The following is a 24,319-nucleotide window of genomic DNA, read 5'->3' on the forward strand; positions in this document are numbered from 1 at the left end:
ACCTTTCTCCTCAAGAGAAATACCTCAAGAACAGAAGGGAACAGTAATATTTTTTCTCAGGGTAATGAATTTTCAGACATTTCCAAGAGAATATTCATCTATTTTAAATACTATAAATTCTGTTATATTTCACTTGGATAGGTATCTAATAAACAATTATTACATATCTTCTCATTTAAATTACTACTGAAATTAGAAATAATCTTTATTTAATATGACTGTTTTTAACACCATATGGGAGGTAAAGTAACTAAATGAAAATTGTTCACGTAAATGTGATAGGAGTGGGGGAAAAGCAGTATTTCTTGACATGTGGCATGTCACTCAGGAAAGGAAAAGGCCCATCATATCCAAAATGCCAGCTTGGATATTCCCTTGCCACCCACTTCACGAACAGACATACCACATGGCATTAAATGCTGCAACCTTTCCTAAAAATGCCACTTGGATTGGTCTGCTGTGGTGAGTGTATAAGAACTCTTGGTCTGTCTCATGAGTTTGTGATTTCAAGGGGTAGAATCCAGTAAATAACACTGGCTAAATTTTGCCCTCAGATGTTTGGCATAAATGATCTGTGAGGATACGGGAACTTTGGGCTGTTTTCACATTGATGAAATAAATTATGCTACTTGGAAAAATTCTACAGAACATAAAGCTACACAGTCATATTCAACTATTTGCAAAAGTCTCACAGAACATTGAGTGTATTCATCAAAGCTTTCTTCTCTGGAAAAATATGGAAGCAATCTTTACATTTTATTTGCTCTTCATAAATGCAATGTATATGATATAAAGCACTTTGTGCATTTGTTTCTAACTATTAATTTTTTATACTTCTTTATATAAGATAGTAGCTAACAACTCTGATGTGGACACATATTTTCCCATTTTCTAAGCTTATGTATTTATATGTTCTAAAAATATTTTTAAAAAATCCATTACTGGTAAAAATATTGAATATATTGATTGTTATACTCCAACAAATGCAAAATATCTTAAAAACTTAAATAAACAAAAAAATTAGAAATGCAAGTAATGTGAGACCTGTATTTTCATCTATTATTTATTTTTCACAAAACAGTTATAATTGAGTAACTCTCAAGAGACAAAATGTAATTTTGTAAACCAACTTTGTATTGTTTAGGTTTAGGAGGCAATCCAAGAAAATTATTCTGAGTAGGTAGGACTTCCGTTACTGTTGTGTGGAAAAACAAAAAAAAACAAAAAAAAAAACAAAAAAAAAACTGCACAAGTAAATGACAAATTGTTACATACCTCCCTAACAAGAAGGGCAAACTGATACTGCAAGCAGCCTGAACAACATAATTAAAATAGAATTCCAAGTTTATATTAATACAATAATAAGTTAATTAAAATCAAGATCAACTGAACTTTCTATTTACACCAGTTCAGACAGCCCAAGAGGAAAGGAACTCTATTTTACAGACATATGTGACTCTTTGAGCTTCTGTCATCCAGGTGCCATTTCTGATGGAGCACATGTGCACTGAACAGTTGGCAAAGAAGGAAAAAGATTACTGTAGATGTATGGCAGATAGTCTCTCTAATGATATAAAATATGTCTGGAAAGAAAGCAGGGCTTCTTTGTAAAATGAAAAATTTCCCATGACTTTTCATTCCTTCTTAGGCTCTGAATGTGATTTGAGAATGTTTCTGTAAATGAGGATATATACTTTTACTTACGATGTATACGGAACAAAAATAGATTTAGTAATCTGAAGTGACGGAGTTATACACATAAATTGGCTAAGACATCCGAAGAATTTAGGATCTGTTTTCCATTTAATCTAAATGCACCATGAATAGGTTGCCTGTCAAAGTAGAAAGATTTATAAAAGTATCCAGTAGCATACATTATACTACATTGCTAGGTAAGGTTCTTTTTTTGATATCCTATGCAGCTATTTAAAAAGATATTTCTCAAAACTGAAAATACCAGCAGAAAGAATTCAAAATGTTCCAGTTTCAGTACTTTAGAAAGTGTTGGTCCCAAGGGATGCTTTTATAAAATTATTTCCCTTTAATGCATTGATTGCTGTTCAGCTAATCTTCATCTCGTTCCAGATCAGGGTCAACGTCTGTGGACAGTCTGAGATAAAAGAAAGCATAGAAAGCCAGTAGGAGGGCCAATATAGCTGCTAGTACGAGGCCAACTTCCTAAGGAGGGGAAAAAAAAAAAAAGGTATGTTTGAAATTGATGAAAAGAGACTGGTTCATGTCATAAGTTTCATCAGAGAAAATAGCTATATAATTCTATCATCTAGAATAATAATTTGAACCTAATTAATCACATTTTTTTGTTTAACTCTTCTTGTCATTTAGTAAAGCAATTTATTGTGTACTTGACAATACTGACTGCAATGATAAGGACATCAGTGGATGACTCATTTATATTATTATTTCTATATAATTTGTAATAGTAAAATTTCTAATAATAAAATTTAACTTTACAATTTTGATATATTTGCATAGTTTGGATATCAAGATGTTGGGTGCAAGCAGTGTAGTTTGTGCCTACACAGTTCTTCTGTTCTCTATTTGAGTATGTTTAACTTTATTTGTTGCCTCAATTCGTTTGTTATCAGTTATAGCTTTAGGACACAGATTTTAAAACATTTATCTTTCTTTTTTTATAGGAAGAAACTGCTATTATAGCCAGTTTCTAAATTATGTCTCGCTAAGTCTTTATTAAATATTATTTTGTTAAAACTAAATTTAAACTCTAAATTCTATAGTTTACAATGTGGGGGAACAAAACTGAAGAATCTCAGTTCATGAAGAAAGACATAGTATAATTTATCAGAATTGTGAGGGTTATTCTGAATATTTCATTTGGTTATTTGATATAGGTTATATTAATTATGTTAAACTAGTAGCCAAAAAATTTACTTCATATATTATGGCAAAAATCCTATTATCTCTTAAGAAGTCCATAAACTTCATATATAAATGAAGTATAGAGTATATAGTATGTAGTATACACACATACCAATAGAAGTATTCTCAATGTGAACATATCATTTGGCTAAAGAAATTAAAAAAAAAAAAAAGCAACTAGTGCCAGTTCCATATCCTAAAGAGGCTAATATGTCTTTCTAATTTTCAATTGTGTATCACACTCATTCCTGGCATTGTTTTATGGAGAAGCAATTTATTTGTATTTACATGAATATATTCTACATTTCATCAGAATGTAAAGTTAATAATTCAACATATGCCATCTAATAAACTTTAAAAGACATTAAAATGAATTTGGTTTATAAGCAACAATAAATTTTTACCTGGATGTTGATACAAGTGGGCAATTTATATAGCTATTTAGCATCAAATGTACCTTTATTTAGATTTCCAAACTACAGAAGTAAATATTGATAAAAATCAAGGGGCTGATAGACTTAGTGTCAACAATTTTTTATAAGATTTTTAAAAAAATTTAATACATCATTATAATGTCAATGAAAGTGAGTTTTTCTTTGTTGCAATCGGAACACTTTGGCACCTCAAAAGGGCATGGCAGCATCAGACAGGTTTCATTTATATTCTTATATCCACAGCTGTGCTCCCAGACCCATCTGGTTACACAGCTACTAATTTTAAGAGGATGTAATAAACAAGTGACACACAACTGCAAACTCCATCTGTTCTGTATAGTGGACAACAAAACTGTTCAATAGCAGTCACCATTCATACAAGCTTAAGGCAGGAATAAAGTTTTTACTCTTGATTGGAGGCCATCATCCACATCTCATTTGATAATCACCTCTAACTGCTGCTTTTCAACTGCTCCTTGTCCCTTCAAAAAACTCTATCATCTTCACTATACATTTTCAGGATATCCAGAGGCATGAAAATGGGTTTTAAGGGTAGAAAGCAGAGAATACTCATAGAATACAACTTCAGAGGATCCATTAATTCAATTAGGTTTTCTGAATATATGGTGGAAGGGGTAGGGCTAAAGAATATTGAATGGGGAGGAACAGCATCATTAAAAAAAAAAAAATCCCTGTTCTGTTGAGGAGATGAACATTGTGGGACTGCATGTACAGAGGGTTAAAACAATGATAAAATTTGAAAATACTGCTTTCAGGATGCTGGTGACACTAACCATAACTTAACTCTAGGCATTTATGACCCCCCACTCCCTGGCCATTTTTAGTTTTACATCCAAAATCACAAAAAAAGAAGAAAAATAACTTTTCCAGATGGCTCATCCCAAGAGGTTGTTAGCAGGATCTGTTTGACACTTAAATATTTTACTTATGTAACAAATAAATTGAATTTTTTATATTTATTCTTTTTTTAGATTATACCTTTCAAATAACTAATTAATTAACAAATATGAATTATCTTTTTTCTTCTAAATACTAGGAAACATGGGTATTTACATTCTAAAAAGTGTTTAATGAAATCATAATTCTAAAAAAATTATCTAACTGAACAACAACCAAATAGGAAATATTGGTTGTGCAAATATTTTTTAGGTAGCACTCATTACTAGGTCTTAAAACACAAGATTTTGTTTACATTAGTAAGACATAGGAAATAAAATACCTTCAATAACCAGAAATTAGTTCTAGATTTTGGAACAATGATAGTCACATCTTTTTTTTTTTTTTTTTTAAGATTTATTTATTAGACAGAGATCACAAGTAGGCAGAGAGGGAGGCAGAGAGAGGGAGGGGGAAGCAGGATCCCCACCGTGCAGAGAGCCCAATGCAGGGCTCAATCCCAGGACCCTGGGATCATGACCTGAGCCAAAGGCAGAGGCTTTAACCCACTGAGCCACCTAGGCACCCCTGATATTCACATCTTATTCTGAATCAGCGCTGTTCTCTCAAAACCTTTTTAATTATTAAACATAGGTTTACAAAAAGGCACTAAAAGTCTTTGAGCATAAAGACTATATTGTGTATTCCTTACCTCTCCAGTCCTAGATATCTCAGTCAATATTTTTGATTTTTATGGTATTGAAATCTGGAAGTTATTTCTTGTATAAATTGCTCCCAGGTGATCATGTCTTGGTCATCTTTCTTTCTATAGGTTCTACAACACTGTAATATTCTTTCTATAGGTTCTACAACATTATAATATTTAAAGCATTTCTAAACAGATAATGAAGGATTAAGATTTAGATAACCTATATAAGAAGTATAATAAAATTAGATAACACTTTGGGGGTGCCTGGGTGGCTCAGTGAGTTAAAGCCTCTGCCTTCGGCTCAGGTCATGATCCCAGGGTCCTGTGATTGAGCCCTGCACCGGGCTCTCTGCTCCGCGGAGAGCCTACTTCCTCCTCTCTCAATGCCTGCCTTACTGCCTACTTATGATCTCTGTCCATCAAATAAATAAATAAAATCTTTTTAAAAAATTAGATAATACTTTGAAAACTTTACAACAGCAATAGTAGTATCTCCACAGTAAACTGAGAACATTTTATAATATGCAATATAATAATACAATGCTGACTAAGTTGAAGTGGGGGATCTTAAGGCCAATGGCAACCAACCAAGGGGAGTCTTATTTGTACAAACCAGTAATGGCTAATTCAAAGAAGTGTTTTCTCAATCAGCTAACAATTAATAAATGAATTCAATGTTCTAGGTTCAATGTTAACTGTTTTTGTGGTATTATTTAACTCTTCTGAAAACCAAGGTAATGTTATAATCGCTTTTGCAAATATGTCAGCTGAGACTTTGCTAGATCATGGCAACAGGAAGAGGAAAGAGGAATGTGATCCCAGACCTCTTTCTTCTCTGTTCAGTGTTGTCATGGCTGGTATTTTTCTATTCCATCCAGCTGTTCATATTTTCTATAGATTTAAATTATTTTAAGAGCATAATTATGATTCATTCTAAAAATAAGCAATAAAGTGATAAAATACTATAATATTATGGTCACCCTGAATCAACTAGATAAGAGTCAAACATGTTTGATGTTCATTAGTCCTTAGTTGCTTCTCTGACATTATCAATATGGATAAAATCACTCACTGGGGAAATTAAATAGCATTAAATGGCAATTGCTGAAAGAAACTTCGTTATTTAAAATCCTATGCTAAAATGACAAGGCAATCAAAGTTTGACAGGGCAAACTAATTAGCACGCCAGATTTGAAATGTAAAACACATCCATGGTTCTGATTCTAAAAAGTTTCATATCATTTTAATGGGCTTTTCATATAATTTTTCAAGCAAAATAACCAATGTTTAAAGTTAAGGTTTTTGTTTTTCACAAGTATACAAATCAAAATGATAAGTGAGCTTATTCAAAAGGACCTATGTTTGGATGTCAGAAACACTTCTGTACATACATTAAATCATAAATGAAGTCTAAGAAAAACTTTTTTCTCAAAAAAAAAGATAAGCAAGTTCTGCATTGTTTATAAAAAGATACTAAGTAATTGTGTTATAAGGTAGATTTATCTGATACTAAAACAGTCATTTCCTCAAATTAACAAAAATTATAAAGGCAAATAAAGAGAATGTATATATATTAATAAATGAATGGCTGCACATTTCTCAAATTCTAATTTATAGTTGCTCGTTATATTGTGCCACAAGAGGATTTTGCTACCCAATATCTTTCTTTAAAAAACCCCAAAACCAAAACACCACTTTGGAAGAGATAAAAGTGACTGACATAATGCCTTGGTGGAAAATTACAGATAATGCTCTCACTATAAAAGACAATCATCAGGTAACTAACTGTAAAATAAAGAAAGAAAATAACCCCTAACTAATGCTTTTAGAAATATCATGTCATGGAGATAATTTAAAAGATGAATAAAATTTCATGTGAAATTAGAAGAAAATTTCAAAAGATTAATCATTTCTCTTTTAAACAAAAAGACAAACTTTTTTTTTCATTAAAAACTGACACACAGCACTAACTGAGGGGATTGTGTTCTGAAAACATACCACATCACACGGCAATACTTGATCAAAATCAGCAATTAAGAGTAAAACGAAGGCAGTATTTGGTGATCATAATAGCAAATTCTGGAAGACAACCAAATATATCATCTGGCAGTTCAACAGCTGTTACAGCCTGGTAGTAATACCTTGGCATTTGCTATAAGCTATAACTTAGAAAAATTGATTTTTCATCTGCCAGATAAAAACCAAAATCTCCTTTTAACATTTTAATATTTAAATAAAGTATATATACTATTCACTTTAATTTTATACCTTTGACAGTAGAACCATCAAGTTAATTTTTTTATTTATAGTTTGAGCCACCTCTAAATACTTGGCAAAAAAATTCACATGAGTAGTAATATAAATGTAATTTTTTTGAACTTCATTGTGCTAGCATATTGGATTATTATCTGCTAACATCATTCTCAGATGCGCTTATCCCTCTTAAGCAGTTAAAACACTGGTTTTCTAAAAGAACAATTTTGGGGACATCACTAGAATTTCATCATAGAGAGTACTGACAACAATAATAAAACAATAAAAGTATATATATTAATGATCTAAGTATATGTAATTATAACTAAAATTTCAATAACCGTAAAATTAAATTTATTGAAAATAAAAGAAGTTTTTTTATTTGGGCCACATAAATCACTGAAATGTTTGAGCAATATATACAGTAGCTAGAGGAAAAAGTAAGTTGCAACTTTAAGTATAACTGGTTTTCTTATGTGACATTGTGTTTTATTTTAAGACCTGGTAAAATCTCAGGATCAGAATGATGCTTCCCATTAAGTAAATTCTTTATAAGAACCTTCAATTCTGGCATTGACTTTGACTTTGAAATGTCATAAAACATTTAGCATTCAACATTTATGCAATCCAATTTTAGAAAATGAAATGGCATGCATATATCAAATTTTAAAGTTACCAAACACAGGTACCTTTATCCCTATTGCTGTTTTCTTTGCTTCTGCTTTTAATTTGGTTGCTCGTAAAATAGGTTTGGTTTTTTTATAATCTTGTTTACCTAGAAAGAGATAATTTCAGGCAATGAGCTATGCTTAATATATAATTCAAGTTTAACAGCCAACTGAAATGTCAAGGAATGTTTAAATACAGTAAGCCTGGGACACAGAGTTGCAAAGGAGCTCCCAGTTTTGGAAACCATAAACGTTATTACCCTAAGGTCAACTTCTCCTCTCTTAATTTTTTGCAGGAAGATGTAACAGACATCTTCAATTTGGTGTGCAGTAAAAAGCTAAAAAGTTATTTTAGAGAATATTCAGAGTAAAGGAAGTAAACCTTTTGGAAACATTTAGAAACAAATGTGTAAGTGAGTATACCTAATATCCCATTAATAGGTAAGTTAACTTCATCTTCCTACATGAAGAATAAGAGCTCATTATAAATTTATTTTATTAGGGATATATAAAATAACAAAATAATCAATTTGAGGAATATCCTCAAGTTTTGTATAAGAAACTAAAAAAGATCTGTAAAAGCTGTCAGTCACTGAATTCATTAGAAAAATACATATTTAACTTTGTTTGCTCTTAATAGAGGACAGAATAAATACAGCCAAATAAAAGATGTAGGAAAGCTATATTTAAATATTAGTTCCAGTCTTCTCTACCACCTTTCACAGCCAAAGATGAACAAAACTAAGTTGGTTAACATTACCAAATTTCCTTTTTTGTGTACCATTTGACAACTAATGAATAACAAACCTGACTCTGTATATAACTAATGAATTACATAACCTGTGAAGAAAATAGATTTAACAATACAAAAACAAAACAAAACAAGAATAATAAAAACATTGACTAGAATATATTCTTTTGTTAACCAAAAGAACTTTTAACTAAGAACTGGGTCAATGGGTCTCAAATACAGTACATCTCTCTGTGGGGGAGTTAGCATAAATCCACGTAATCTCTCTTATATTCTTATAGTTTGCCTTGTTTCTATCTTATTCCCTTTCCTTTATGATTGGCTCCTTTCCAGACTTATCCCTATATCTCCTTTATGTAAATAATACAACTTCTAACTTTAATTTCCACATCTTCCTTGCACTGAAATAAATCTGAACGCAGTTGATCTACACTGTAGTGTATCATAAAAAGTTAATGTGCAATAAAATAATTCTTTGCTAATGATTCAAAAGTGCCTTTAAAATTCCATATAGATCTTTAGAATTAGAAATGGCAGTGAGAAATGAGTCAAATGGATGGGGGTAATGAAGAGATGCTCTATTTGTGTTCATTAGACACATAAAAGTGCTTGTTTGGCTGAAGAGCTATGTGATTTTTTGTTGTTGTTGTTGCTTTTTTTTTAAAGAGTCAGTGTATGCTATTTCCTTAACTGCTATCACATAGCAGTCATTCTGGATCTATGAACATGTGGAAGCTTAATAAATATTATTTGATGATAAGGTTTAATGATCCAGAAATGAACCAATTGTAAAAATGTGCATCAAATGATCTAAATTTAAATTATGGAATGAATAAACTACAGAAAAATATTACTCTGACCCAGTTTAAATTAGCAACATTTAATTTTGCTGCAAAAGCCTTGACAAGTGTTCATTCTGATTTCACATCTCAACAGTCAAACTATTCATGTCATTATTCCTGCTGAGATATAAACAGGTCAGAACAATGAAAATGGTGACACATCAAATGCCTCACTCAGGGTTACAAAGCAAATTTCTAAGGAGAATCTAAAGAGAAATTTGAAGATTATAGATCTGAGGCCAAAAAGTCATTTCTTGTTTTATCTTATATATGCCCTATAATAATCTCTGGGTGCAAGGGGGAAAATAAATGAAAAAAGGATCGTCTTAACCCAAATGTTTTACATACACATATGCACTATTCTGGATGATGTGTCTGTCATAAAACAGATTCAAATATACTTCAAAGAGTCAAGGTTAAAGTGAGAATTTATCACTCTACTTCACTTGCCATGTAACTTATTAGTTAAATAATGTGTTCCATTTCAATTCAACTTCAGTATCTCAGAGAATAATACCTCTAGATTCATATTAAAGTTGATATGAACATTTGAAACTGTATTTCTAACAAATAGATGGTTTTAAAAAATTATTTACACCTGGTACTTCTCCAAATAGTGCATCTGTCAGTAGTTTAGAATTCTGCTTGCTAACTATGATATCCAAAAGTATATACTGAAAAACGAGGTTTCAGTCTACTGAGTGAAAACGTTTACAGGGGCATCTGTTAAGTTCTTTACAACTAAAACTAGATATTTCTACTATATCAAAGGGGTTTTCAACATTTAAATTTTGTATGGCTTCAAGAAGGATACCTATGCCTACACAATTGTAAAAATGTTAAATACAGAAGCTGCGACATTCTGAGTACTTAACTTAGAAAACCACATACATATATATATATATGTACATTTATATATATTATATATGTATATATACACATACAAATACACATATATGTATATAAATACATATATAATAATCTAGATTTTATATGTAGACGGCTTTCTAGACGTAGTTGGGTCCGATTTTGGTTATATCGATAATGCAATAACCAAAGTAGCTGTTTGACAATTACTCATTACCTTTTATATGAGAAGAAACCTGGAGAACTTAAGCCTATGAAACTAATCTGGGGCCCCAATTATTTAGCTTCTCTGTTTAATGACACCATTCATCATATTTTTGTATTTTCATTTCCTATGGCATAGTTTAAGTAACAAAAACTTTTTTTCCCCTTCCCTAAGCTTCCTGATTGATTTATGCTCTTTCCAATATAATCCTCTAATACTACTTTTTTTTATATTTTATTCTTAAATTATCACAATGAAATTGACTTTTTTTTTCTTTTGGTATACAGTTCTATGAGTTTTAATGTTCTTGTATAGATTCATGTAACTACTGCCATAATCAGGGTACAGAATAGTTCTATCTCAAAAACTCCCCATGCTATCCTTTTATATCCATGCCTCCTCCCCATCCATAATTCCTGGCAACCACTGAGCTACCGTCCATTGCTATAGCTGTGTCTTTTCAGTAATATGGCAGTAATGTGACAATGGCTTCTCTGAATCAGAATAAGGCCTTTAAGTTTCACCCAAGTTGTATGACTCACCAATTCATTCTTCTCTATTGCTGATCAGTATTCCATTGTATGAAGGTATCAGAGTCTGTTTATCCATTCACTCACTGAAGTGCATTTGGGTTATGTCTAGTACTTTGCAAGTACTACAAGAGCTACCTATAAACACAGGTGTATGGATTTTTATATGAACACAAGTTTTCAATTTATTAGAGTAGGACTGCTGAGTCATATGGTAAGTATATATTTAACTTTGCAAGAAACTGCCAAACCATTTTCCGGAGTGGCTATATCGTTTCATATTCCCACCAGCAATGGATCAGAGTTCTGGTAGTTTTGCATCAGACATGTATTAGTTTATTCTACATTATCTAATTTTTAACATACAATTGTTTATACTATTACTTTATAATCCATTTTATATACATAGGGTCAACAGTAAGGTGCCCTGTTTCATTAATGATATCTTTGTTTTATTTTGTTTTTAACAGTGTAACTAAGTTTTTCAATTGTGTTGATCTTTCTAAATAAACTATTGGTTTTGTTATTTTTTAATTATTTTTCTCTTTTCTATGTATTTTCTACTTTAAACGTTATTATTTCCTTTCCTTCAGCTTTGGGTTTAGTTTGCTCTTTTCATATTCTAAATTGTCTAGACAGAAAGTTAGGTTATTGATTTGAAATATTTCTTCATTTCTACATTCTTCATAAATGTACTATTAAATAGGTCCAAAATGCCATCTAAGTACTCTTTAGCAGCACCTCATACATTAGCATGAAGAGGAAAAAAGTTAGACATAAAACATATATGTAGACTTATATTTATCTATGCAATTACCTTTACAAGTGTTAATTTTTTGAGTCTTTGTTGTTGTTATTTTTTTCTTTATATGGATTTGAGTTACTGTCTTGTGTGTTTTCAATCCAACTTCAAGGACTTCCTTGTTTTCTTGTGGGGCAGGTGTGCTATTACAAATTACCTGGTTTTGTTTATCTGAAAACATGTTAATTTCTCCTTTTTTTTTTAAATTTTGGGTTTTTTTTTCATCTTTTTTAAGTTTTTTGTTTTTTATAAACATATAACGTATTTTTATCCCAGGGTACAGGTCTGTGAATCACCAGGTTTACACATTTCACAGCAGTCACCATAGCAAATACCCTCCCCAATGTCCATAACCCCAGCCCATCTCCCACCCCCTCTACCCCCAGCAACCTCAGTTTGTTTTGTGAGATTAAGAGTCACTTACAGTTTGTCTCCCTCCCGATCCCATCTTGTTTCATTTATTCTTCTCCTACCCCCCAACCCCCGACATTGCATCTCCACTTCTTCATATCAGGGAGATCATGTGATAGTTGTCTTTCTCCAATTGACTTATTTCACTAAGCATGATACCCTCTAGTTCCATCCACATCGTCGCAATAGGCAAGATTTCATTTCTTTTGATGGCTGCATAGTACTCCATTGTATATATATACCGCTTCTTCCTTATCCATTCATCTGTTGATGGACATCTAGGTTCTTTCCATAGTTTGGCTATTGTGGACATTGCTGCTGTAAACATTCGGGTGCACGTGCCCCTTTGGATCACTACATTTGTATCTTTAGGATAAATACCCAGTAGTGCAATTGCTGGGTCATAAGGTAGTTCTATTTTCAACATTTTGAGGAACCTCCATGCTGTTTTCCAGAGTGGTTGCACTAGCTTGCATTCCCACCAACAGTGTAGGAGGGTTCCCCTTTCTCCGCATCCTCGCCAGCATCTGTCATTTCCTGACTTGTTAACTTTAGCCATTCTGACTGGGTGATATCTCATTGTGGTTTTGATTTGTATTTCCCTGATGCCGAGTGATGCACTTTTTCATGTGTCTGTTGGCTATCTGGATGTCTTCTTTGCAAAAATGTCTGTTGATGTCCTCTGCCCATTTCTTGATTGGATTATTTGTTCTTTGGGTGTTGAGTTTGCTAAGTTCTTTATAGACTTTGGACACTAGCACTTTATTTGATATGTTGTTTGCAAATATCTTCTCCCATTCTATAAGTTGTCTTTTGGTTTTGTTAACTGTTTCCTTTGCTGTGCAAAAGCTTTTGATCTTGATGAAATCCCAATAGTTCATTTTTGCCCTTGCTTCTCTTGCCTTTGGCGATGTTCCTAGGAAGACATTGCTGCGGCTGAGGTCGAAGAGGTTGCTGCCTGTGTTCTCCTCAAGGATTTTGATGAATTCCTTTCTCACATTGACGTCCTTCATCCATTTTGAGTCTATTTTCATATGTGGTATAAGGAAATGGTCCAATTTCATTTTTCTGCATGTGGCCGTCCAATTTTCCCAACACCATTTATTGAAGAGGCTGTCTTTTTTCCACTGAACGTTCTTTCCTGCTTTGTCGAAGATTAGTTGACCATAGAGTTGAGGGTCTATTTCTGGGCTTTCTGTTCTGTTCCATTGATCTATGTGTCTGTTTTTGTGCCAGTACCATGCTGTCTTGATGATGACAGCTTTATAAAAGAGCTTGAAGTCCGGAATTGTGATGCTACCAACTTTGGCTTTCTTTTTCAATATTCCTTTGGCTATTCAATGTCTTTTCTGGTTCCATATAAATTTTAGGATTATTTGTTCCATTTCTTTGAAAAAAATGGGTGGGATTTTGATAGGGATTGCATTAAATGTATAGATTGCTTTAGGTAGCATAGACATTTTCACAATATTTGTTCTCCCGATCCAGGAACATGGAACATTTTTCCATTTCTTTGTGTCTTCTTCAATTTCTCTCATGAGTACTTTATAGTTTTCTGAGTATAGATTCTTGGCCTCTTTGGTTAGGTTTATTCCTAGGTATCTTATGGTTTGGGGTGTAATTGTAAATGGGATTGACTCCTTAATTTCTCTTTCTTCTGTCTTCTTGTTGGTGTAGAGAAACACAACTGATTTCTGTGCATTGATTTTATATCCTGACACTTTACTGAATTCCTGTACAAGTTCTAACAGTTTTGGAGTGGAGCCTTTTGGGTTTTCCACATATAGGATCATATCATCTGCAAAGAGTGATAGTTTGATTCTTCTTTGCTGATTTGGACGCCTTTAATTTCTTTTTGTTGTCTGATTGCTGAGGCTAGGACTTCCAGTACTATGTTGAATAGCAGTGGTGATAACGGACATCCTTGCCGTGTTCCTGACCTTAGCAGAAAAGCTTTCAATTTTTCCCCAAGGAGAATGATATTTGTGGTGGTTTTTTCATAGATGGCTTTGATGATATTGAGGTATGTGCCCTCTATCCCTACACTTTGAAGAGTTTTGATCAGGAAGGGATGCTGTACTTTGTCAAATGCTTTTTCAGCATCTATTGAGAGTATCATATAGTTCTTGTTCTTTCTTTATTAATGTATTGTATCACGTTGATTGATTTGTGGATGTTGAAACAACCTTGCAGCCCTGGAATAGATCCCACTTGGTCGTGGTGAATAATCCTTTTAATGTACTGTTGGATCTTATTGGCCAGTATTTTAGATTTTTGCATCTGTATTCATCAAGGATATTGGTCTGTAGTTATCTTTTTTGCTGGGATCCTTGTCTGGTTTTGGGATCAAGGTCATACTAACCTCATAAAATGAGTTTGAAAGTTTTCCTATTATTTCTATTTTTTGGAAAGTTTCAGAAGAATAGGAATTAGTTCTTCTTTAAATGTTTGGTAGAAGCCATCTGGCCCTGGGCTTTTGTTTGTTTGGAGATTTTTGATGACCGTTTCAATCTCCTTACTGGTTATGGGTCTGTTCAGGTTTTCTATTTCTTCCTGGTTCAGTTGTGGTAGTTTATATGTCTCTAGGAATGCATCCATTTCGTCCAGATTGTCAAATTTGTTGGCATAGAGTTGCTCATAGTATGTTCTTATAATTGTTATTTCTTTGGTGTTAGTTGTGATCTCTCCTCTTTCATTCATGATTTTATTTATTTGGTTCTTTTCTCTTTTCTTTTTGATAAGTCTGGCCAGGGGTTTATTATCAATCTTATTAATTCTTTCAGAGAACCAGCTCTTGGTTTTGTTGATTTGTTCTACTGGTTTTTTTTTGGTTTCCATTTCATTGATTTCTGCTCTGATCTTTTTGATTTCTCTTCTCCTGCTGAGTTTAGGCTTTCCTTCTTGTTCTTTCTCCAGCTCCTTTAGGTGTAGGGTTAGGTTGTGTATTTGAGAACTTTCTTGTTTCTTGAGAAAGGCTTTTACCACTATATGTTTTCCTCTCAGGATTTTCCCACAGATTTTTGAACCGTTGTGTTTTCATTATCATTTGTTTCCATGAATTTTTTCAATTCTTCTTTAATTTTCTGGTGGACCCATTCATTCTTTAGAAGGATGCTGTTTAGTCTCCACATACTTGGGTTTTTTCCAAATTTCCTCTTGTGATTGAGTTCTAGCTTCGGAGCATTGTGGTCTGAAAATATGCAGGGAATGATTCCGATTTTTTTAAAAATATTTTATTTATTTATTTGACAGAGAGAGATCACAAGTAGGCAGAGAGGCAGGCAGAGAGAGAGAGGAGGAAGCAGGCTCCCTGCTGAGTAGAGAGCCCGATGCGGGACTCGATCCCAGGACCCTGAGATCACGACCTGAGCCAAAGGCAGCGGCTTAACCCACTGAGCCACCCAGGCGCCCCTGATATGGTTGAGACCTGATTTATGACACAGGATGTGATCTATTCTGGAGAATGCTCCATGTGCACTAAAGAAGAATGAGTATTCTGTTGCTTTGGGATGAAATGTTCTGAATATATCTGTGATGTCCATCTGTTCCAGTGTGTCATTTAAGGCCTTTATTTCCTTGGATGATCTGTCCATTTCAGTGAAGGGAGTGTTAAAGTCCCCTACTATTACTGTATTATTGTCAATGTGTTTCTTTGATTATGTTATTAATTGGTTTATATAGTTGGCTGCTCCCATGTTAGGGGCATAGATATTTAAAATTGTTAGATCTTCTTGTTGGACAGACCCTTTGAGTATGGTATAGTGTCCTTCTTCATCTCTTATTATAGTCTTTGACTTAAAATCTAATTGATATGATATAAGGATTGCTACCCCAGCTTTCTTCTAATGTCCATTAGCATGGTAAATTCTTTTCCACCCCCTCACTTTAAATCTGGAGGTGTCTTCAGGCTTAAAATGAGTTTCTTGTAGGCAACATATAGATGGGTTTTGTTTTTTTATCCATTCTAATACCCTGTGTCTTTTGATTGGGGCATTTAACCCATTAACATTCAGGTTAACTATTGAGAGATATGAATTTAGTGCCACTGTATTGCCTGTAAGGTGACTGTTACTGTCTATTGTCTTCGTCTTTTCTGATCTACTACTTTTAGGCTCTCTCTTTGCTTAGAGGATCCCTTTAACTATTGCCTGTAGAGCTGGTTTGGTGTTTGCAAATTCTTTCAGTTTTTGTTTGTCCTGGAAGCATTTTATCTCTCCTTCTATTTTCAATGATAGCCTAGCTGGATATAGTATTCTTGGCTGCATGTTTTTCCTCATTTAGTGCTCTGAAAATATCATGCCAGCTCTTTCTGGCCTGCCAGGTCTCTGTAGATAAGTCCACTGCCAATCTAATATTTTTACCATTGTATGTTACAGACTTTTCTTCCCGGGCTACTTTCAGGATTTTCTCTTTGTCGCTAAGACTTGTAAATTTTACTATTAGGTGATGGGGTGTGGACCTATTCTAGTTGATTTTGAGGGGGGGGGGTCTCTGCACCTCCTGGATTTTGATGCTTGTTCCCTTTGCCATATTAGGGAAATTCTCTCCAATAATTCTCACCAATATACCTTCTGCTCCCCTCTCTCTTTCTTCTTCCTCTGGAATCCCAATTATTCTAATGTTTCATTTTATGGTGTCACTTATCTCTCGAATTCTCCCCTCCTGGTCCAGTAGCTGTTTGTCCCTCCTTTGCTCAGCTTCTTTATTCTCTGTCATTTGGTCTTCTATATCACTAATTCTTTCTTCCGCCTCATTAACCTAGCAGTAAGAGCCTCCATTTTTTATTGCACCTCATTAATAGCTTTTTTGATTTCAACTTGGTTATATTTTAGTTCTTTTATTTTTCCAGAAAGGGCTTTTATCTCTCGAGAGGGTTTTTCTAATATCTTTCATGCTTTTTATGAGCCTGGCTAGAACCTTGAGAATTGTCATTCTGAATTCTATATCTGACATAATACCAGTGTCTGTATTGATTAGGTCCCTAGCCTTCGGTACTTCCTCTTGTTCTTTTTTTTGTGGTGAGTTTTTCCACCTTGTCATTTTGTCCAGATAAGAGTATATGAAGGAGCAAAAAAATACTGAAAGGGTGGCAAAGACCCCAGGAAAATGTGCTTTAACCAAATCAGAAGAGACCTCAAATCATGGGAGGGAGAAAGGGGATAAAAAGAAGTTCAGGAAAAAAAAAAAAAAATTGAAAAAAGAAAATAAAGAAAAAAATATATATATATCAGATAAACTAGTTAAAGAACGTTAAAAAAGAAAAGGGGAAAAGTTATAAAAAAGAAGAAAAAAAATAAAATTAAAAATAAAATTAAATTAACTGCAAGACTAAAGAATCATGGGGAGATAGCCATGAGTTCCGTGCTTTGCTTTCTCCTCCACTGGAATTCTGCTGCTCTTCTTGGTAGGTGAACTTTGTCTTGGCTGGATTTCTGTTGATCTTCTGGGGGAGGGGCCTGTTGTAGTGATTCTCAAGTGTCTTTGCCCCAGGCAGAATTGCATCACCCTTACCAGGGACCAGGCTAAGTAATCTGCTCGGGTTCACTTTCAGGACCTTTTGTCCCCTGAACACTTTCCGTAGAGTTCTGGAGGATGGGAATGCAAATGGCAGCCTCCCAGTCTCTGACCTGGAGGAGCCAAGAGCTTGGGGCCCCACTCATCAGTGCGCCCTCAGAGAAAAGAGCCCAATCACTCCCGTCTCCCCAGCCTCTGGCCACGCTCCGAGCTCACCCAGCCTGCGACTGGTTCAAGGTATCCAAGCTGAGAACTCACTCCTCAGCTCTGTCTCTGTCTCTGTAGCTGGTCTAATACCTGTGAGCTCTGTGACACTCAGACACCCCCAATCTTTCTGTGACCCTGCGGGACCTAGGGCCACGCTGGCCACGCGTGGGCTTCAAACTGGTTTAGCCTCTGGAGTGATGTCCCTCAGTGGAGCAGACTTTTAAAAGTCCTGATTTTGTGCTCCATTGCACTGCCGCTTGCCGGGAGCCAGCCCCTCCCCCCGTGGTCTATCTTCCCTCGCTTTGGATTCACTTCTCTGCCAGTCCTACCTTTCAGAAAGTGGTTGATTTTCTGTTTTTAGAATTGCTGTTCTTCTCTTTGATCTCCCATTGGATTTGTAGGTGTTTGCAATGGTTTGATAAGCTATCTAGCTGATCTCCTGCTACCTGGTGTAATATCAGCCTGCTACTTCTCCCAATTTCTCCTTTTTTAAAGGACAATTGTGCTGGATATAGATCTCTTGGCTGACTGTCTATTGCTTTTAGCATATCATATGTAATCTATTATTTTTCTCTTGCTGCTTTCAACAATCATTTTTTATGTTTGACTTTCAACAGTTTGACTATAATGTAGACCAGTGTGTATCTCTTTGAGTTTATCCTGCTTGAAATTTATTGAGGTTCTTGGATTAAAAAAATCAAAGTGTTTCATCAAATTAGGGAAGTTTTCAGATATGATTTTTTTCAAATACCCTTTCTGACCCACTCTCTTCCTCCTCTTATTCTGGAACTATCATTGTACATAGTTGGTATGATGGATGGTATCCTATAGGTCTTTGTGTCTCTGCTCATTTTTTGTCATTCTTCATTTATTCTTTTTTCTTCATGTTCCTCAAAAAGTATAATCTCAATTAACCTCTCTTCATTTCTCTGATTCTTCTGTCAGTTCACATCTGCTGTGAGGTCCCTCTAGTGAAATTTTTATAATTATTGTACTTTTCAACTCCAGAATTTATATTTGCTTTTTTAAATATACATAATTTTCATTTATATAATAAGGTATTTATTTGATGAGGCATCATTCTTAATTTCAATTTTTTAAACATGGTTTTAGTTTTTAAACACATTTTAAAAGGCTGACTTAAAGTCTCTGTTCAAGAAGTCCAAGATATTACCTTTTTTAAAGACAAGTTTCACTATTCTTTTTCTGTGTATACAGCACACTTTGCTGATTCTTTATGCATTTTATAATTCTTGAAAAAACTGGACATATCAAGTAATGTAATGTGGCAACCCTGCAAATCATATCTCCCCTATGATGTTGTTGCTACTATTTGTTTTTCTTTTGTTGGTTTTATTGTTTGTTTTTTAATGACTTTTATAGTCTAATTCTGTTAAGTCTGTATGTTTGTCATGTGCAGCCACTTAGCTTAATGTTCACCGAAAGACTGGACAAATATTTTCCTAAATGCTCTGAACCAGTATCTTCCAGCTTTGCTGAGGAGCTGTGTGTGGTGGGGCAGGTGTGTGTATGTATGCGTGTATGTGTGTGTGTGTGTGTGTGTGTATTTGGTATATATTTTCCATACTCTGACAGTAGTTTATAGTCCTGCCTTAGACTTCACTTCCTGCTAGCTTCTTCAAGGTCAGCAAGAGGTGAGAAATTTTAAAGCCTTTTCAGGTCTTCATTGGACATGGCATAGCTCTCCATAGGCTTGTGACTTTCTAGATTCCCAGAAATCTATGTTCGAGATTTTTATAGACCCTATGGAAATCTCATTGCCCAGTTTTTTAATATTTTTAGGAGAACCTCCTACTAGTCCCAACTAGTAATGCTACTTCAAGTGGTTGTGATGTTAAAAACTTGCCACTGATGGGGTCAAATTCTGGGAGAGGGCCCTTCACACAGAGTGAGCTCTAAGTCTAAGTCTAGTCAAATAAGGACAAGTTTTGAAAATGAGGCTTGTCAGGGAGTTACCAGACAGGTCAGATAGGGACAATTCTCTGAGGATAGAGTGTGGCATATTTCCAAACTCATTCTGCCTTCTCCATTATTTGCAGGATGATGCTTTTCACAACTACTATAGTTGCAAGGATGAGCAGAGAAAGATGGAAGTAAGACCAGTTAAAACCCAAAAAAGCCTAATGTTCCAATTGAAATTCAGTTTTTCTCAAGTAAACACTCCTTGGACTGATGTTAAGAGGTCTGTTAATTTACAGATTTCTAAAAAGTTGATTTTGACTTTTTTTTTGTCATTTTTCTTATTGCTTTTATAGAAGAGCAGATTTTGAGACCCTTCCTTTTTATTCAAGAAGTATGTCTCTATCCCTTTACTTTTAATGTCATTATATTTGAAGTTTATTTCTTTTATACAGCATATATTTGGGTTATTTTATAAAATTTCAACCTGAAAATCTATTGTCTTTTAATTGGTATGTTTAGACTATTAACACTTAATGAAACTATTAATACATTTTTATTTAGGTCTATTATTTTATTATTGTTTTCTTTTTGCTCCCTTTTATTTGTTCCTGTTTCACTTTTCCTGTCATTTTTTGAATTGTTTAAACATTTCTTAGTATTTGATTTAAGTTATTATGATTTTGATATATTTTTAGTATGTTTTAAAAATTGTCCTAGAATTATAAAATGTACATTTAACTCTTCAGGTTCTAATTCAAATCAATATTTTGTTCAACTCCCTATTTTTAAACATAATCTACATTATTTTCAAAATATACATTTCAATAAATTTAATATTCCAGTTGATGGAAATAAGTAGTATAGTGCTTTGTTGAGCTAGTTCCACTAGTTTCTATCTTTTGACTTTTCTGTGCTTATATTTGAACTTCTTGGACATGTGTCATAGGTTTGGAAAGTTGATATATACAGTGGACTTCTACTAATTCAAACCTTTAAATGTCTTCAGGAAAGATTTATAAAAGTGAATAGAGGGGAACCTGGGTGGCTCAGTGGGTTAAGCCTCTGTCTTCAGCTCAGGTCATGATTCCAGGATCCTGGGATCAAGCCCCGCATCAGCTCTCTGCTCAGCAGGAAGCCTGCTTCTCCCTCTCTCTCTGCCTGCCTCTTTGCCTACTTATGATCTCTGTCTGTCAAATAAATAAATAAAATCTTTAAAAAAAAAAGTGAATAAAGGGCTGTAGCACATGCTTGGTTTCCTTAAAAATGCCAGGCAAGACATTGTTGTCTGTATTGGATGTATGTTCTTATTATAGCTTAACAGTTTTGCAATAAAATGTGAAAGACACATGCATAGTTAGAAGGATTATTATGCTCTTGTTACTGAAACGTTAGATTTATGATAAAACGACAATTTATCCTTAAATAATATCTGTGATTTAGTCATGAAATAAAATTTCCTACTACTCTTCTCTCCAGTTTTGTGACTAGTTTAAATTGAATAGTATCCTGAAGTTGCTAGATCTGTGCTATTAAAAAGTTACATTATTATTTTTAACTATTCATTTTAATAGAATTTTTTGATATTGTGAAACCAAAACAAAATACAGAAATACATGTAATGTTCAGGATGATACATGATGACAAATGCCATTCTTAATCCCCAATCTCAATGACCATCATCAAAACAGTCATAACATTCTCTTTAATTCTCTCTAAAATAACTACATATTATAATTTAAACTTGTGAGATATATTTATACTAGCAAAATGCTATTTTTATATGTTTAAAGTTGTAAAATTAATATTCTAGTAGAAAATTCTATAATATGGGAAACTGCTTTTATGGCCTATTATGAATACAGATTCTATTATCCATTATTTATGGTTCTTAATAAGTAAAACACATTTAAATAATTGCATCTTTAAGATTACCAATCCAAACAAAATATTTTTCTAAAAATCATGACATTGAGTTGAAATTCCTTCAAATCAACCTGAATTCTTAAAAAAGGAGAGTATGTCATTATGAATTTTTCATTACGAAACTCCGTTTGCATGTAAAATTCTAGATCATTCTTAGAGAGAAAGTGAAAAAGTTCTCCCCAAATATAATAATGATACAGCTAAATAATAAACTTATAACAATAAAATAAATTTGTTTTTATATGAATGCCTGGATTTACATGAACTTACATATAAGGCAAAAGTACACGTAGGATGTGTGACCCTTAGTATTTATTCCATAACAGATTCTAGCTTTCTTTTTTATTTCCCAAAATGAATCAAGATTTAATGCTGAAAAATGGATATTTCATAATTAAGAAATATTAAAGCTTGCATTTTCACATAGGAAAATTTGTCATAAGATTGCTCTTTGAACTAATATTAACACTGATTCTCAAATTATTAGTATATGCATATGGTTAATGAGTAGATGGTGAGATCTCTGAAGTAAGGTTATTTTGGCTAGCAAGTAAAAAAATATTAACTACTGTCCATCAGGAAAAAAAAGAAAAATATATGAAAAAATATATATAACAGTTTACTATTTTCACCTGCATCCAAAATTTTAATTACATGAGTCATTATTTTTTAAGGTTAGTAGATAGAATTGCCAGAACCTCTGAGAATAGTGTGACATTAGAACATAACACTGACTATTAGTTTTCCTAGTTAACTTTATACCTAATTAAGCATAACTGAAAATGTTCCCTTATGGTCATAAGTATTTTTATAGTCTGGTTTCTAAACAACTCATTCATTTATTCATTCATTCACTCATTAAAAATTATTTACTGTGGGATGCCTGGCTGGCTCAGTCAGTAGAGCAAATGACTCTTGATATCAGGGTTGTAAGTTCAAGTCCTACACTGGGTGTGGAGATTACTTTAAATCTTTTTTAAAATTATCTATTGAGTACTTACCATGTAACAAACAATGTTCAAGGTACTAAATATATACAGCAGTGTGAGCAAAACAGACCAATTGCCTATTATCCTTGTTAAAAGATAAATAATAAGGAAAAAAATTCAGTTTTCTAGGTGATAAAAAGCACTAAAAAGAAAAAAAGAGCTGGTGAGGGGCAGAAAATAAAAGGGCGAGAAGTACTATTTCAGATAGAGTGGTCCAGGGAGGCCTCCTTGATAATGCCACTCGACATTATTACTTGATTGCACTTGACCAGATACTTAAATGAGTTTAGGGAGGAAGTCATGTGTATATCTTGCAGAAGCAATTCCAAATACTGGGAATATCAAAGTTCAAAGACTTGGGAAACAAGAACCTGTAGAGGGTCAAAATGTCACTGAAGTCTCTCAAGTCAGAAAAAGAGCTTTCTAGGTAATAAAATAAAAGTCTGAGAGTGAGGTTAGCATCACAGCAGCATTAGCTGCTCCTTTTTCCCCTGCCCTTTCACTTGCAACTAATCAGACAGCCATAACCAAAGAAAAGCCCCTCTGCAGCACATACTAAGGCACTCAAGCGACCCATCTATTCATGCACCCAAAAGTGGGTGGATTGGATACCAGAGGGGGCAGTGGAGCAAGGGGAGTTGCACCAGAGGTGGTAGCTACAGAGAAGACTGCTGCAGGTCTGGTTATGGAACAGCACAATCCTTCTGGCAAAGGAGGTAGTGGGTGAAGGTAGTAAGTGAGGTGTGCCCAGTTTCGTGTTCTGCAGCTGGGGAATCAGTTGCTTTCACTTAGGAGAGAAGTAGCAGACAAAGAGAATTGAAGGGAAGTGTTTCCTGCTGTCTGCCTCAGGGATCTGGCAATAGAATCACCCATATTCCTCTGGGACTACTTCCCCCACAATCATGGAACCCTCAGTAGAGCTGTGCACGCATCCACAAACCCAAGAGCTAAATACAGACCTACACCCAGTCTGCCACCATTTTTTTTTTTTTTTTTTTTTTTTTTTTAATGCCTGGACTCCCAAACTTAGCGCCAATCAGCTCTGATAAGAAAAACCAAAAGATTATGTTATATCACCACCTTCTGGAAGGCAAAAGGAAGACTCCTAATTACCAACATGTTGATCTATTAAAATCACATTAAACAAAATCTTAACTAAATAAGAAAGATGTACATTACTTTTAATGTGGTGGCAGAAACACTTTTCACCAAAAATGAGAAATTAAAAAAAAAAAAGAGAGAGAGAGAAATCATGATAACATACTCAAATACTAAAAGAAAATGACAATTTCCCAGCAACTGAACCCAAAGACATGAAATATTGCAATCTAATGGATAAAAGAATTCAAAATAGTTGTTATGAAGGCATTCAATGAGCTTTAAGAAAACTCAGAAAGAGCATAAAAAGATCTCAGGAATAAAATTAACAAACAAAATGAGTACTTTACCAAAAGTATTGACATTCTAAATAAGAACCAAACAGAAATTCTGCAGGT

The 24,319-nt window shown here is 33.8% G+C and overlaps 1 protein-coding gene across 8 annotated transcripts in view; it reads right to left on the minus strand.

Annotated features, from left to right (window-relative positions):
- Positions 1–1,027: 1,027 nt before the first annotated feature.
- TRIQK (triple QxxK/R motif containing) overlaps positions 1,028–24,319 on the minus strand; it is a 100,144-nt gene continuing 76,852 nt past the window's right edge. For all 8 annotated transcript variants that reach the window (XM_059394848.1, XM_059394846.1, XM_059394841.1 and 5 more), the window contains 2 exons: positions 7,881–7,966; positions 1,028–2,178 (listed from right to left, as the gene is read on the minus strand). In XM_059394848.1, the coding sequence (XP_059250831.1) occupies positions 2,065–2,178; positions 7,881–7,966 (200 nt within the window). In that variant the 3' untranslated portion in view covers positions 1,028–2,064. The remainder of the gene's footprint in view (positions 2,179–7,880; positions 7,967–24,319) is intronic.

This window comes from Mustela nigripes, chromosome 3, assembly GCF_022355385.1.
Source record: "Mustela nigripes isolate SB6536 chromosome 3, MUSNIG.SB6536, whole genome shotgun sequence".
Lineage (NCBI taxonomy): Eukaryota > Metazoa > Chordata > Mammalia > Carnivora > Mustelidae > Mustela > Mustela nigripes.